At 38.2% G+C, this 16,924-nt stretch overlaps 1 protein-coding gene across 1 annotated transcript in view; it reads right to left on the minus strand.

Moving 5' to 3' along the window:
* The window catches only part of LOC127798927 (exocyst complex component SEC6), a 105,566-nt gene that overhangs the window by 78,696 nt on the left and 9,946 nt on the right, over nucleotides 1–16,924 (minus strand). The window contains exons 2-6 of the mRNA XM_052332579.1: nucleotides 14,211–14,249; nucleotides 13,955–14,043; nucleotides 13,712–13,802; nucleotides 12,426–12,515; nucleotides 12,248–12,327 (exon numbers count right to left, since the gene is read on the minus strand). Of these exons, the coding sequence (XP_052188539.1) occupies nucleotides 12,248–12,327; nucleotides 12,426–12,515; nucleotides 13,712–13,802; nucleotides 13,955–14,043; nucleotides 14,211–14,249 (389 nt within the window). The remainder of the gene's footprint in view (nucleotides 1–12,247; nucleotides 12,328–12,425; nucleotides 12,516–13,711; nucleotides 13,803–13,954; nucleotides 14,044–14,210; nucleotides 14,250–16,924) is intronic.

Raw genomic sequence — 16,924 nt, forward strand, 5'->3', positions numbered from 1 at the left:
AAAATCAAAGTCCTTTACACTGTCTATCCTCTTTCCTTCCTGATCAGTTCTTACATTCCCCTCTTCCCCTTCGGGTGTTTGGTTGTGTATCCTTTATTCACATTCCCAAACAACACCGTGATAAACTTGATCCTCGAGCACTCAAATGTGTTTTTCTTGGATACTCACCCACTCAAAAGGGGTACAAGTGTTACCATCCTATCACTCGAAAATTTTATGTCTCCAAGGATGTCACGTTTGTAGAATCTACACCTTTTTTTGGCTCATCCCATGCTAGTCCCCAAGGGGAGACTTTGGTTCAAGGTGACCACCCTTCTAGTGACAACCCTTTATGTGATAGTGACATTTTCTTTCCTTCTGTTCAACCTATTCTTACATCTTCTCAGCCCCCTAGCCATCCTATTATCTCTCCTCAATCTCCAAATAGCAGTCATGAATCAACCCTCAATCAAGGTATGACTGAGAAGTAGGGGCAATCAGATACTCAAGAGCTGTCATCCTTTGTCAGGTATAAGGGATCTCCTTATGTATTCAAACGTAGACAGCCCCAGCATGCACCATCATTATCTCCTAGTCAAGGTATGAATCCCATTCAATCTTCACCCTTAGTTCAACCTGATGACCTAGACCTACCTATAGCCATTCGAAAAGGGAAAAGAAGTTGCACTCAACATCCATTAACCAACTTCTTGTCCTATCATCGTCTTTCCCAGAATCACAGGACCTTCTTAGTATCCTTGGACTCCATTGAAATCCCCAAGTCAGTTGAGGAGGCTCTAAAAGATCTGAACTGGAGGCAAGCCATGTTGGAGGAGAGGAAAACTTTGAAGAAGAACCATACATGGGACTTAGTGCCTCAACCACAGGGTGTTACACCAGTTGGCTACAGGTGGATTTTCAATATCAAATACAATGCTAATGGGACCCTAAAGAGATACAAAGCTAGATTGGTTGCCAAGGGCTACACTCAATCATATGGCATAGACTATCTTGAGACATTTGCCCCTGTGGCAAAAATGGCAACTGCGAGAATTCTTTTATCATTAGCAGCTTATTTTGGATGGAGCCTACAACAGTTGGATGTAAAAAATGCATTTCTACATGGAGATTTGGACAAAGAAGTTTTTATGGAATTGCCCCCTGGATTTCGAGAAGGGGAAGCAAGACAAGTGTGCAGACTAAGGAAGACACTCTATGGGCTCAAACAGTCACCAAGAGCATGGTTTGGTAGGTTTTCCAGGGCCATGACAGATATGGGATATAACCAAAGCAGGGGTGATCATACACTCTTCTTCAAGCATTCAGATAAAGAAAAGGTTACCGCTCTATTGGTATATGTAGATGACATAATAGTCACAGGGAATGATGCAGAGGAACAGAAGATTCTCAAGGACAAGTTAGCCAAGGAATTTGAGATTAAAGACCTTGGTTCTCTCAAGTATTTCTTAGGGATTGAAGTTGCTTATTCGAAGGCTAGAATATTTCTCTCCCAAAGGAAATATGTGCTGGACTTGTTAGCTGAGACAGGGGTATCAGGAGGGAGAGGATCTAATGTGCCGGTAAAGCCTAACAGCAAGTTGGGAGTTGATCCTAATAGTCAACTAGTAGATAAGGGTAGATACCAAAGGCTGGTAGGCTGTCTGATATACCTATCTCACACTAGATCTGATATTGCCTTTGGAGTTAGCCTTGTGAGCCAATTCATGCACAACCCAACAAAAGAACATATGCAGGCAGTAAGGAAGATCTTAAACTATTTGAAAGCTACCCCAGGTAAGGGGATCTTGTTTAACTCAGGAGAAGAGCTGGATATTAAAGGGTTTACAGATGCAGACTATGCAGGATCTCTTATTGACAGGAGATCAACTAGTGGATATTGTGTATTTCTCGGTGGAAACCTTATGTCATGGAGGAGCAAGAAGCAAAGTGTTGTGTCAAGATCAAGTGCGGAAACTGAATTTAGAGCGATGGCTCTTGAACTATGTGAGGTGTTGTGGCTAAGAATCATCCTAGAAGATTTGAAGATCAAGGTTCAAGGCTCAATCAAGGTGTTCTATGACAACCAATCAGCCATCAGTATTGCCCATAATCCTGTTCAACATGACAAGACAAAACATGTTGAAATAGACCGGCACTTCATTAAAGAGAAGTTGGATGCAAGCTTGATCAAAATACCCTATGTTTCATCTAAAGACCAAGTGGCGGATGTGTTAACTAAAGGGCTTGCAGCTAAGAAGTTCGAGGATTTAGTATGCAAGCTGGGAATGATTGACATACACTCTCCAGCTTGAGGGAAAGTGTTGGATTATGAGGATATCCAAGATTAAGGCAATGGAGATTTGGTTAGGATTAATTCCTAATCTAGAATTAGAATCTTATATATATCTTTCCTTTCTTCCTTATTGCTGATTATCTGTCCTTTCCTTTCTTGTATCTTTCCTTTTGTTGTTGTATTTTCTCTCTATAAGAGAGTTGTTTGTGTTCATAGTTTTGATATGAAATATATTTAAGTTTCTCCTAGAGTTTTTACAATATGCATTAACAAACACATAAAAAGAAAAAGTACCATTATTAGTAGATTCCAAAAAATTTAACAAACAGTCTGATAGAAATCTTGGAATGTTTCTCAATCTTATCTTGATCATTCCATATCTTGATTCGAAAAGTATTCCAAACTTATCTTGATGTCTCTTATCTTGCTCATTTTAACAAACGCCCCCCTAGAAGGTAAGGATATGTGGGTTTTAGACCCAGGTTGTTCTTTTCACATGACATCCCATAGAGAATGGTTTCTAAACTATAACAATATAGGTGGTGGAAATGTGATGTTAGGGGACAACCACGAGTGTATTATAAAAGGGATAGGAGACATAAAATTGAGGATGCATGATGGATTGGATAAGAGTGGTCATTCCTATAAAGGGCATGGTGGAGTATTAAGAGTATCGAAGGGAGCCCTTATATTCATGAAAGCTGCCCTTCACAATGGGATATATGTGCTGCAAGCAACCACTTTAAGTGGTGAGGTGGCTATAGGTGAAAATAGAACCTATGATCAAACAAAATTGTGGCACTATAGGATGGCTCACATAAGTGAGCGAGGCCTTAGAGAATTATCCAAACAAGGTATCCTAGGGGCTGGAAATGTAACAAATTTGGACCAATGTGAGACATGTATTTTTGGTAAGTCTTCTAAAGTAAAATTCCCTAAGAAAGCAAACCACATATCTAAAGCCCCTCTAGAATATATTCATTCAGATTTGTGGGGGCCCTAGTCAATCTTTAACACATGGTGGGGCAAGATATTTTTTGTCAATCATAGATGACTTCTCTAGGATGGTTTGGGTATAAGTAATAAAATCAAAAAATGGAACTTTTAAAACCTGGAAAACCTTAATAGAGAATCAAAAAGGTATGAAAATCAAGGTCATTAGAATAGATAATGGACTTGAGATTTGCAACAAAGAATTTGCCTCAATGTGTAAAGAAAATGGCATCCTTAGGCATTTAACAGTCCTGAGTAACCATAAGCAAAATGGCCTAGCTGAGAGAATGAATAGGACCCTTTTAGAAAGGGTGATATGCATGTTAATCCATGCTAGGTTATCCAAATCATTTTAGGGAGAAGCTGTTACAACAGCTGCCTATGTTATTAATAGGTCATCTTCGGCTGCAACAGGGTTTAAAACACCCTATGAAGTTAGAGCATCTAAGAGTATTTGGCTGCATTGCTTATACACATGTTAAGCAAGGGAAATTGGAGCCTAGAGCAAAAAGGTGTCTATTTATAGGTTATCCAACCAGGGTTAAGGGATATAAGTTATGGGCCCTAGAAGAAGGGATGCCAAGGACTTTGGTGAGTAGGGATGTGACTTTCAGTGAGGATTCTTTCTTAAAGGATGATAAGGTAGATCTTCAAAAGGATAGGAAAGAAAAAAATCAAGGCTGTTGAGATGGAACAGCAAGTTCATGATGCTGCCATGGATAATCCCATGGATTTGCAGCAGATCAGCACACTAACAGTGCTGATTTTCCTATGTCTATGGACCAGCATGGTGCTGATCCTGATTCCCCTACCTTAGATAGCTTTCAGCAAAGTGACAGTGATGATCCCTCAAGTTCTGAGAGGTTCCAGCCTTCAGGTAGTGCCAGACCTTCAAGTTCGGATAGTTCCCCTAGTTTAGGAAGGTACAATGCGGCAAGGGATAGGCAAAGGAGGGAGGTTAGACCTCCTATAAGGTATGGGTATTCTGATTTAGTCTCCTATGCACTGATAAGTGCAGAAGAGATAGCTGGAGATGAACCTCTTTCATATTATGAGATCAAAGAATTCCAAGTTATGGTTGGATGCCATGAAATCAGAAATGGAATCTCTAAATAAAAATAAGACTTGGGTTTTGGTTGATAGACCCTTAGGTAAAATGGTGGTAGGCTGTAAGTGGCTCTTTAAAATTAAATAGGGAGCAAGTAAGGAGCAAAAACTTAGGTATAAAGCTAGGTTGATAGCAAGGGGATTCACCCAAGTTGCTGGGGTGGATTTTAATGAGGTTTTCTCACCAGTAGTGAGACATACCTTGATTATAATCTTACTTGCTATGACTGTCTATTTGGACTGAAGCCTAGAGCAGATGGGACCACTACATTCCTTCATGGTGAGTTAGAAGATGATATTCTAATGGATCAACCTAAGGGATTTGAGGTTAGGGGTAAGAAGGAGCAAGTATGCTTGCTAAAGAAGTCTTTATATGAACTTAAGCAATCCCCTAGACAGTAGTATAGAAAATTTGATACTTTCATGATCAACCAAGGCTTCAAGAGAAGTGTGTCATGACCCTAAGGATTTCCCAAGAATAGATTAGTAAATATAATAGTAAGAATTTACATTTCCTTTTGTATTTTCTGTTATAGGGTTTTGTCTTTAGCTAATAGACAGTTGGGTTGTTTGTTACATTACACATAGGTGCATGTGGGAGGCTATTAGGCCATATATAAGCCTTAGCTAAGGATGGAAGAATCATGTTTGAATTGATAATTGAATGCCCTGATTCTCCTTCCTCTAAATTCTCTCTTTCTCAATCTCTCTCCCCCTCACTTTCAGTTCTTCTAATTTTCCCTATTCTTCTTCTAAATTCTCCCTTCATTCTTCTAATTTCCAATCCAACCCTAGGCTAAACCCTAGGTTCATGACAAAGTGCCTTTGATTGTTGTGTCTATGTTAAGCATATTTCATCTAAAATCTCTATCTATCTCCTTCTTTATGTGAATGACTGTCACAGCCCTAGGGTTTGACTAGGGTTGTGATAGGAATTTGGAGGGATTTAGGAAAGAGAAAGCAGAAAGGGAGGAAGATTTAGAACTGAAACAGAGAGAAATGGGGAGGGAAGAGAAGAAGAGCCGAGAGAGAGAATTAAGAGAGAGAATAGAGTTTGAAATTTCAATTCATCAATTCAAGCGTAATCCTTCTCCTACAACAGTGGCTTATTTATAGCCTCACAGCCATTACACCCATGTGCAATACAACCACCCATGTGCAATACAACTATAAACCTAACAAGTACTATATCCTTATTACAATATTGCCCTTATACTACTATTAGGAACATGACAATTCCCCCCGCCTTGAAACATTTCTTGTCCCCAAGAAATGCCAAACCTCCATAGCTTCCATATCCTTTTTCCTTCTCTTCCACAACTTGGATGGAAAAGTTTTGAAAAAATTCTGTATGCATAACAGATTTACAGTGGTTCTCATGTACTTTAATTCTTCATCACTTTGCGCAACAATATCCGCAAACGCCTTAAAATGCAGCAATGTAGAAATGTCAAGTCTAGGAGTTGTCGCAACATTAATTTCCATCATCACCCCATCTGTCATTGCAGTAGGCAAAAATCCCAATTGGCCATCTGTAGCAATAATGCGCAAAGCCGCAACAACTTTGTTCTCCATGGTCAAGCTTTTGACTGCTGCATCTATCTTCCTTACCTTTCCTCTCGTCACAACCATTTGCCAAGATTCCTCACAACTTTGAATCTGTTGCTGAGGAGGGAAATGCCTAATAGGGTCATAACTCATAGGAGATTTCCCTTGGCTGGAAGAAAAATCATCTGAAACACCTGTCTTGTTTACCTCTATTCCCTCCAACATAAAAAACTGGTTTGCACCTTTTGCATTCTGGTTTACATCTTTGGAAATGACAGCAACATGGTGACAGCAATTAAGACCTGCAAAACTTTCTCCTGTTAGTGTTGTCTTCACCCTCTCGTTAGCTAAGGAATCCTCAGCATTATCCGAAACCATAGGCAATGGAAAAGTATCCTTAGAAGCTCCACCATCAATTCTATTTCTGATAGAATTCTGATTCAGAACACCATTCGATCCCTCCATCCCTGCTCTAATCACCAGAGGTAAGGGATTGGCTTTAGCTTCCTCAATCAGTTCCTCAAATGCTGCCTTATTAATCTGTTCATCACAGATTCTCTTTGGATAATGCTATTCACCACCAATATCATCACTAATGTTGCATTCCTTCTTGATAATTCTGCTGGAACTGGTACACTTCTTCCACTCCATATTGGAAATAGGTAGTGAATCCGCTTCTCGACTTCTTGCTTTCTCCTTCGGCTGCTCCATTTTAAGGAAGTCTTCTTTGTTAAAACTCCCATGATAATCCTCAAAGTATTCGGCGAGAAAACTGTAATGATACTCCTTAGATAGTATCATTGCAAACTCTTGTAACTTTTCACGTATCATTTGGCCGAATTCTTTGCTCAATTCATGTACCACACTTCTTGTTCCTTTGTCCAATTGGCTGCCAACTGAAAATGCAGCCTTCTTTGGCTGCCCCCATTTCAGCTGAACATGAAGCACTCTTCTGCTGCAATTGAGATTCCATTGGACTCCTTCGTGCACTGTTCCTCCTGGCCGAAATCTTACTGGATGGAAAAACAATAGGCCAAGAAACAACAGCTCTTTCCATCCTAATTTCCTTCTATATCTGCCTCACCCAATCACCTCTAAAATTGATCCAATAAGTGGCAATTACAGCCACTATTATGCTTCAAGACCAAGTTTATTATAACAGCAGAAAAAATTGCACACTTAGAGCGACTTGATCGGCCTCCAAGAGTCCTCTAGACTATCTTAATTGTCAGTCGAGAATCACAATCGAAAACGCAGCAATTGCGAATCACCGAAACTACTCTAGGAGTCTCCTTCAAATTCTGAATATAGATCACAGCCAATAATCGATGTGAATGCACCCTAGACACCCTGGACTACTTGTTGTCAATTTCCGATCAACCTTGTTTCCTTCCGACTTAAATCTCAAACACAGAAAATCCACTGCTCAGTTCTTCAGCAAGGTTCACCACACTTCCCCTGCTCTGTCACGCAATGGCTGAGGCTCAACGGCTTAGGAATGCTTTCAAAACTACACTCCCGGTTGCTACGAGACTTGCTGGAATTAGATACCGGAATTTTCGCACTTCTTAGCCGAGACCCCACAGAATTTAGCGGCAGTAAGAGGAATCGAAAGCTGGAATTAGTTGTTTTGCTTCAGCTTGCTGACCCACACTACCCAACCTCGGAAAATAGCCGCAAACAACCTGCTCTTCCGCTTCACATTAGCCGCCCAGAACAAGCGATCGCCTCACCTTCTGGATTGACTACAACAATTCGGAAAACAGCAGCAATTCACCTTGTCGTTCCACCTTCAAAATCGCGATAGCCAATATTGATTTGCTGCCTCTTTCGCATGCATGTCTTTCTTCTCGCTCAAGTGAATTCAAGATCGCTAGTGTAATCGCTACCCAATCACCGTCCACAGGCTCCCATCGTGAATCTTCCTAGCTGGCTCATCTTCAATTCTGGACACGATTAGAGTCTTACCCGCGAGCCGTCAGCCTCTTGCACTAATCGTTCTCCACACAAGATTGTAGGGGATTAAGATAGCCCAAGCTCTATGTGCGTTTGCTGAGAATCAACGACTACCCCCAAACTCACTTCCACTTCGTGCCTTCTTTTCTCGCCCGAATCAGCGCCTTTGTCTCACCCAACCGTCATCGACAGACTCCCTCACCAACAGCAAGCGTTATCTGTTCGCGACGCTTCAGGTATGCTCACCTATCGACCCACTCCAATCGTGAACGCTCCTCTATACTGATTGATGATGGGTTCGCTATGAATCGGCAACGAAAATTACAACCGACCAAATCAACCAACTCGCTTACACGAACGATTGAATTTACAACTGAGGAATGATTGGCTCTGGTCGGAATCACCTTACGGAATCGTCCAGATCCAATTCAACAGCTGAGGACTGCCGCTCAGTTATAGTCAGACTAATCAAAATCTTAGGGTGGGCTCTGTTGCGGTCTCTGAGGATTCGATCGACTCTGTTGGAGCTCCCTATGAGTTCGATCAACACTATTGCAGCTCCTCAACAATCGCTTGTATCACTAGAATCGCCGAATTCTGCAACTCATTCGCTTCCGCTAAGAGTTGCTTGAATTCGCTTTTAATGACCATCTTGCTCCGCTTCGAATCTGGCTTGCTTACTTCAAATCTGATCGGACACTATTGATTTTCCAAAACCACAGCCAAGGAATGACTGCTCTAATACCATTTGTCACAGCCCTAGGGTTTAGCTAGGGTTGTGATAGGAATTTGGAGGGATTTAGGAAAGAGAAAGCAGAAAGGGAGGAAGATTTAGAACTGAAATAGAGAGAAATGGGGAGGGAAGAGAAGAAGAGCCGAGAGAGAGAATTAAGAGAGAGAATAGAGTTTGAAATTTCAATTCATCAATTCAAGCGTAATCCTTCTCCTACAACAGTGGCTTATTTATAGCCTCACAGCCATTGCACCCATGTGCAATACAACCACCCATGTACAATACAACTATAAGCCTAACAAGTACTAAATCCTTATTACAATATTGCCCTTATACTACTATTAGGGACATGACAATGACATGTTGATTACTACTCAATTAGATAAGGAAATTTATAGGTTAAAGCTGCAATTAAAATCAGCTTTTGAGATGAAAGAGCTAGGAGAGACTAGGAAGATTTTAGGGATTGAAATAGTAAGGAATAGACAATAGAGGTTAATCCAACTATCCCAAAAGGCATACCTAGAGAAATTGATTAAGAGATTTCAAATGTACGATGCAAATGAGGTAAATGTTCCCTTTGCACAGCATTTTAAGCTGTCCCACAACCAATCACCTAGTGATGAAGAAAGCATGAGAGAAATGAACAAAATACCCTACTCTAATGTTGTAGGTAGTCTCATGTATTGTATGGTGTGTACTAAGCCGGATTTAGCTCATGCTATAAGTGTTGCTAGCAGTTTCATAGCTAATTCGGGTAAGGAGCATTGGACTACTGTTAAGTGGATTTTTAGATACCTTAAAGGATCAATGAATATGACTTTAGTTTATGGTGAAGCTAGTGTAGAAGATGAACCTAATATTCTAGGATTCACTAATGCTGACTATGCAGCATATTTGGACAAAAGGAGGTTATCTACCGAGTACATAGTTAAGCTATGGAATGCAACCATAAGCTAGAAAATTAATTTGCAATTGGTAGTGGCTCTCTCAACTACCAAGACTGAGTATATAGCTGTTACAAAAGCTATAAATGAGGGCCTATGGTTGAGAGGTTTAGTCAGTGAACTCCTAGGGAGAAATGTTAAGGCTATCTTAAAGAAATCAAGCACACCAAAAGAGAACTAAGCACATTGATGTTAGGTATCACTTTATCAAAGAAGTACTTTAAAGGAAATGAATAGATTTGATAAAGGTAGTAGGAGAGGAAAATGCTACTGATATGTTCACCAAAGCAGTACATATATCTAAGTTACATCATTGTTTGAGGCTCTTACATATTTGTATTTGTGAATGATCGGTTTGCTTTGCAGGTCCAAAAGGAGAGCAATTGATGGAGCCAGATTCTAGAAGTTACTCATGCAAAATAGTGGAGATTTGTTCGGTTTTGCATTGAGAAATTTATCTAGAAAGTTAAAAGAATAGGAGATCCCTTGAGTGAATGGAAGCCAGTGGAAATTCTAAGTTAGGAAGAGGCTAGCTTAGGCGTTTTATTATAAGGGTTAGTTTAGTCTTTGTGTAGGCTAAAATATCCTTGTAATTACCACCTTCAACCCTCTATAAATAGAAGGCGTAGGGCGAGGCAGTCGGTCATAACAAATGATCATTCTTTGTCTCTGAATGCGACTGATATTGCTGTAAAAGAGAGGAAAGCCTTTGTGAGAAAAAGAGTTCTTTGTAATCTCAGTGTGTGCAGTGCACTCATGTGATAGAGGATAGGGATCTTATGCTGTTTTCACTGGATTTCTAGTGGAATTGCTCTTGAACTTGTGGTTGGATGTAGGGTTGTTTCTGATATTTTACTCTTGGAAAATAAAATAGTTTTGATAATGACTATATGAAAATCAATCTTCAAATCTATAAATGAGTTTGAAGCAAAGTTATGAAAATCTATATAGGAGTAAGGTTGAGTGTGTTTAAATTCAAAATAAATATCTCTTTGATAATCTCAACTTGCTTTCAAAAGAAATGTTAAGTGTTCAGATTTTCCAAATGGATAGTCGACTATGTGTATATGCTCTGTCGACTATGCCTATAAATAGTCGACTATGTGCTTTTGTTTTGTCGATTATGCCTACGAATAGTCAACTATGTGCTTTTGTTCTGTTGACTATGCCTACGGATAGTCGACTATGGGTTATGATCTATCGACTATGCCCAAACTTTTGTCGACTATATCTTGTTCTATCGACTATTGTGTTGGTTCTGTCGACTACCAAAATTGCTCTGTCGACTATCTATGTGTATGATGACATATATTTTCTTCATATTTTTTAATCTGTCGACTATGGGCATGGTTTTGTCAATTATGTTTTGTTTTGTTACTTGATTCTATCGACTATCTATTATCTTCTGTCGACTATCTCTTTTCGCAGAAAGCTTCCAATAGTTAGTTTTTCAGATCCCAACGGTCACAAACGGCTAATTCGGGCAAAGCTCTTGGGATGCATATAAATACAAGTCATGGATGAACTTGAGGAGGCTAATGAACGGAAACGAGTTGATCTAGAGATTACAAATCAGTTTATTCGAGCTTTACAAGAGTCTATGCTTTCATTGTTATATTTTTCTATGCAAGGTTTCGTTCTATCATTGGAAATCTATTCTTAAGCCTAATTTTCATTGTGAGAGAACTTGTAACTAAGAATGTTAACTCTTAGCTTCTCTCTTTCATTTGTATCAATTTTATTTCCCTATCTTGTTGTGCTAAAGGACTTGCTCGTTGAAGCAAGGGGTGTAATACCTAGCTGGGTGCTAAAGGGCTTGCTTGTATAAGCAAGAGGTTGTAATTCCTAGTCTTGGACTAGAGGACCTACTTGGTTTAAGTAGGGGGGTTTAGTGGATTGTTTTGAAAATCCTTAGTGATGAGTTAAGGTAATGGATTAGGCTTGGGTTAAGCCGAACCACTATATATCTTGGTGTTCTTGTGTGCTTGTGTTCTTTGATCTCTTTATCTTTCCAAGCATTTGTTTATTCCTCACTTGATTCACAGATTTATCTTTCTTGATTTACATTTTTCATTTTATATACTTTACGTTTTAAATCACTAAAATCTCAATTTGTATCAAGAAGTTTTTCAAGTTCAATTAAGTTTTTAAAATATCCAATTTACCCCCCCTCTAGGCGTGTGTCATAGCACCTCCCGGTCTAACAGTTTCTGTAGCCTAAACCAGGATATATCGCGAGCCTCTTGTGTTGGTTTGGTTGTATCTTTTTCATTCTTTTCTTTAATCAATTATGTTCTTGTATTACAGTTGCATATTTTCTGTTGTTGGTTTGATTTTGAGTGAGCGGGCGAGAATTGGCAATAGAAAGCATTGATTGACTTATCAAAAGCGCTCCTAATCTTAACAAATCTACTAATAATAGATGACTATTTCCACAGGCCCCTAAACCAAGTAGTAGACAAGCCATTCTGACACCACCATTCTATATTTCAAACCAGGTTGTACAAAATTGTTGAGCACCTTAACAGAACAAAGGGACAGGATTTGCAAACTTGAGTTTGTTCTTATTCTAATAATTACATCTATAAAGTATATCAACACATCTCTCAAGCAATAGAAACTTGCATCTTATGTTGAACTTAATTGAAGAACTGTGATCACCATAATCAACTTAAAGGAGCACATTCTCACCTTAGTCTGCCTACCTCTTCTTTGTGAGAGGCTGCAGCTGCTAAAGCAAACCTTCTCTTTCCATCAAGAGCCGTTAACCTCTATGTGAGGATTGAAAATTAAGAAACATATAATTAATCCTCCAAACACAAGGTGCTGAATTACTTAGCTTAGTTGATTATTATAAGAGTGGCTCTACCTCGTAAGTGTTAATGAGTTCCTTATCATCACTCAAAGAATCACGTGCCTCAGCAGCTTCAACAGAAATTGACATCATGCCCTCCACATCCTACAAAAGAAAGAACAAAGCACAAAATCTGATGGTAAATGAAAGCCACACAAAACAACAACATATCAAACTTAATCCCATTATGTGAGGTTAGCTACATGAATTCTAGCTCATCGTTCATTTCTATCTATGACCTTATCTTCTATAAGGCCCTTATAATTCACATTATATCCATAGTTGCCAAGAATGTGGTATATTCTTATTCTGGGTCATGGTATGGAACAAGCATGGGGTACATTAGTATGCTAAGTTTGCGGTAGGAAAAAGGGTAGGCTTAATTGGTATGGAACAAGTACAGGGTTGTGGTACATTTTATAGTTGTACTTTAGTCGAAATTTAGATTGACACTTTGCTCACATAGAAGTTGGTTTGTTTTGTTTTGTTTTGAATTATTTTCTATGTTCTTGTACAACTTATCAAATGAAGAATCCAACACAAACAAAGTTAGGCTTGAACATAATTCAAAATGCAACAGAATATAAAAGAAAGCGAGGCAGGAAAGCTTTCTTTTTCCTAATTCTCTTTGAAATTATTCCATCCTTAAGTTTCTTTCCTAGTTTTTAATTGTTTTAACTAAACTCATGCACCAGTTGGGATTCCTATTCTTGTGAATCCAGATTGCATTCCTCACGATGCTGGGACATAAAAGAACCATGATCTAGAACATGTGATTCGGGTTGCATTTCCATGGGGTTAGGAGGGAACCTAGTAACTATGATCATGCCTATGAGACTCCCACCAAGTTTTTCTTAGTCTTCCTCTTCCTCTACCTCTACCTCTTTAGCTATATACTTATTCCATTCAACCACTCTCCTCACAAGAGCCCTTATTAATCTTCTTCTGAATCTTCTCACATGACCAAACAGTCTTAATCATGTCTCAAATATCTTATCTTCAATAAGAGCCACTAAAAGCAATAAATAAAACTAAAAGCTCATAAAAGGTTTAGCCTCTCAATGTAAAGTTTATAGGATCTTAATTTACTTGAAAAGGTTTTAGCATAACGACCAATAACATGTGAATACAATGTATGTCATCCCCTCCACTAGAGTACATTACATCAAGCAGTCAAATGAAATTACCTTATTGGAAGCATCCAGGATTTTTATCTTAGACACATTGAAGTATGTGTAAACATCCACATATATGGTAATTTTGAATCAGAAGCTTCACATAACAGAAGAAAATTATTTTACCTTCAGAGTTGTGTTCAAGTTATTCCTTGCATTACTAAGGAGCTTTATCTGATCATGATTTTCAATTAACGTTTGACATTCTTGACACAGCCTGGCACACAAAGGAAGCATTCAGAACAGTATCAAGCCCACTATCTCATATTACATGGACATTAAGCAATTAAAGGAACAGTAAATATGATGAAATCCTCTAGACAAGCAATAAGCTGATTGGGAAATTGGAATGCCTTGACAAATACGTACTTTTCAATAGAAATAAAATTCTCACGAAGTTGGGTTATAGTCTTTTGAGACAAGGAAAGTGATTCTAGCCCAGCTTGTGCCTGCTCAACCTGTAGCCCCAGGAATAAGTTTCTTAAACACATTAGTACAATTATGATATCATTTATCAAAAAGCACTAAACACTAAAAGACGAAGAGCCCAAAGGAATCGGACCCACAAACTGAAAAAAGAGACCAGTTTTCCAGAATTATGCGGTAGGACATAGGGTGAGAATACCTGTTCTGCCACCATTGTACTAAGTTGTGCATCATTTGCCTGACATTAGCACACAGACCAAATTTCAGCAGCCAGTCCAAAAGTTTTTGTACTATGTCACTTGGCAGATGTAAAGATATGTAATGCTTTCACCATATATATGCTAAAAAATTAAATTATTCAACGTCCTCAGAAAACAGCTTCACAGAGGCAGTTAATGCCCCAATTCAAACAAACTGAAAAATAATAGAACATGTTTTGATGAGTGTCAAAAGGAATATATAATCAGACTTGGAGTCCAAACTACCACCTCCTAGGTGCTTTCGCTAATTCTTATGAATGCATTGTTATTGAGGATAGTAGCAGGAAACTGCTGGGTTTTTCATGAGATGATGATGCTTTCTCCTATACTAATGGATCAAGTTTGCATTTAAAAAAGATACAGCCCACAACTTTTTTTATCAATGAACAAGGAGGGAAACTACCAACTTAGTACCCTTGGCACTTTATTGATGGTACACTAAGCATGCCCATCATTAGTGCAATAAAGTTATTTTATGAAACAAAACAAAATAGTCTAATACTTCAGTCAGTTGCATATTTAGAAGGGTGGCTATCTCCACCTTTTCATTTTTTATGTTAACTGTGATATTCTTTGTTTTTAATAAGTAAAAAAAAAACTGTGTTTTTTTGGTATAGTGAAAGCACACCATAAAAGCATGAGCCTTTACAAGAGCTAAAATCAAAATAACTGATCTGACTACGAGAAACAGGCAGACAGCTCATCTATAAAAGAAGAAAAGGAGGTAATACAAAAGGAGATTCCCCTTTTAATACCAAAAAGAAAAGGAAAAATGAGGTGTTTTCACTTTTAAGAATACAAAGAACATTGAACGCTTTCAAAGGCTCTTTTGGATCTTTTTCTCCATATACACCATATCACACAAGAAGGGATGATGTTCTACCTTCTTATTGATGACACAATTCAACTTAGAGGTACTAAAACCAGGCCTAAACCCTAATCAAAAAGGTGTAACTTTACCCAAACCATATACGCGGGTTTGGTCCAATATTTGTAACTATGTGAAAATGTGGTTTGGTAAGTGTTTAACACATTCCTCATTGTTTCCATCAATTAAAGATGGCTTAAGTTTCTCAACAGGCTACTGATGTGAAACAGCTAGAAAATAAAGAGCAACAAGAATAAGAATCAAACAAAAGCAAAAGCTGAGAGAGAGAGAGAGAGAGAATAATCAGGGAGAGAATTCACCAATTTTATTTAATATCAATCAAAAGCATGTGAATTTCTGAATAAATTGTGTACCTATTTATGGGCTGAAATCAAATCCCAACTGAAAAATGATAACCTAACTAAATTTATCTCAACAAAGTAAATAAAACCTAAAACCTAATTAAAAGATAAAAGTCTAAGAATTTAAAACATAAAGAAAATATGGTAAATTCAATATATGCTAATATTAAATATTAAAAAAATTAACACTTTTAATTCCTCATCATTCTCCCCTTGTCTGGAAAAAGAACCCATTATCAAGCTTTCTATAGACTCATGTCGCAGGTAGTTGAGGATTGTAATCAACACCAACTTGCTCAAAATGAGAACAACTCACTATTGTCATAGCTAAATCCTATTGCCTCTTATATAACTCCAGTAGAGCGGGGTCAAAGCAGTTCTTCTTTAGGAATCCAACAGCAAGTTAAATCTGGAAGATTCACCCATCAAACAAGAAAAAATTTGAACCTGCCCATCGCTAGTAAAAGAATTTTGCAAACCTGAATAATTTCAACTTTACCTTTGTGTGCATAGCAGAAAGGTGATCTAAGTTTGCTGAGAAAAATAGAATGGGCCAACAAGAGGTTCCTTGAGAGGAACAGAATGATATTTATATGCAATGATGTCCTCAACGTTAAATCATTGTGAACTAGCTCACAGTTTGTTGATTGCTTTACCTAACTCAAAATGTTCAATTGGTTTCCTTTTATGGTAACGTAAAGTACGAAGGATCACTCATGAAAAAATCTATGGGATGTTGAATATCAGGAAAATTAGAAATGTGAATGTCTTCCACATTAAATCATTGTGAACTAGCTCATAATTTGTTGATTGCTTAATCTAACTCAAAATGTTTAATGAATTTCCTTTTAGGGTAAGGTAAAGTAGGAAGGATCACTTGTAAGACAAAACCTATGGGATGTTAAATATCAAGCAAATGGGAAAAGTCGTTAGGAATTCCACAGGGAAAACATCATGAGATTCTTAAATTTCCTGACAAACTTCTATTTGAACATCCGTAGGAACTTCCTTAACTGCTATAACAATTTCTCCCATTACTTCATGCTTAGGCCCTTCTTGGTTAATGATCTAAATTCCTTTCTTCTACTACCTCCTTAATTTTGTGATTACAACCTTCATCTACTCTTTTATTGTTCCCCATACTGTATGGTAGTAATGGACAATCTGCAATCAAGTGACCAAAAGTCATACAATTAGAACACTCTGATTGTGACTTAGCATTTGAGGGTACCATACTAAGCAGAAGAGGGCTTAGCATTAACTTGTAGTTCAAATAGGAGGTACAGTTCATTGGAGGATAATTATCTTTACACCTCCTATGATGGGTTCTAGAGGAACTATGCTTTTCAGAAAGTCTCTTAATCCTAGGGGTCACTGCTATGATCTGGGTATGTAATTAGCCCACTTAGGCATTTATGTGCTT

Source organism: Diospyros lotus, chromosome 4, assembly GCF_014633365.1.
Source record: "Diospyros lotus cultivar Yz01 chromosome 4, ASM1463336v1, whole genome shotgun sequence".
In the NCBI taxonomy this organism is placed as follows: domain Eukaryota; kingdom Viridiplantae; phylum Streptophyta; class Magnoliopsida; order Ericales; family Ebenaceae; genus Diospyros; species Diospyros lotus.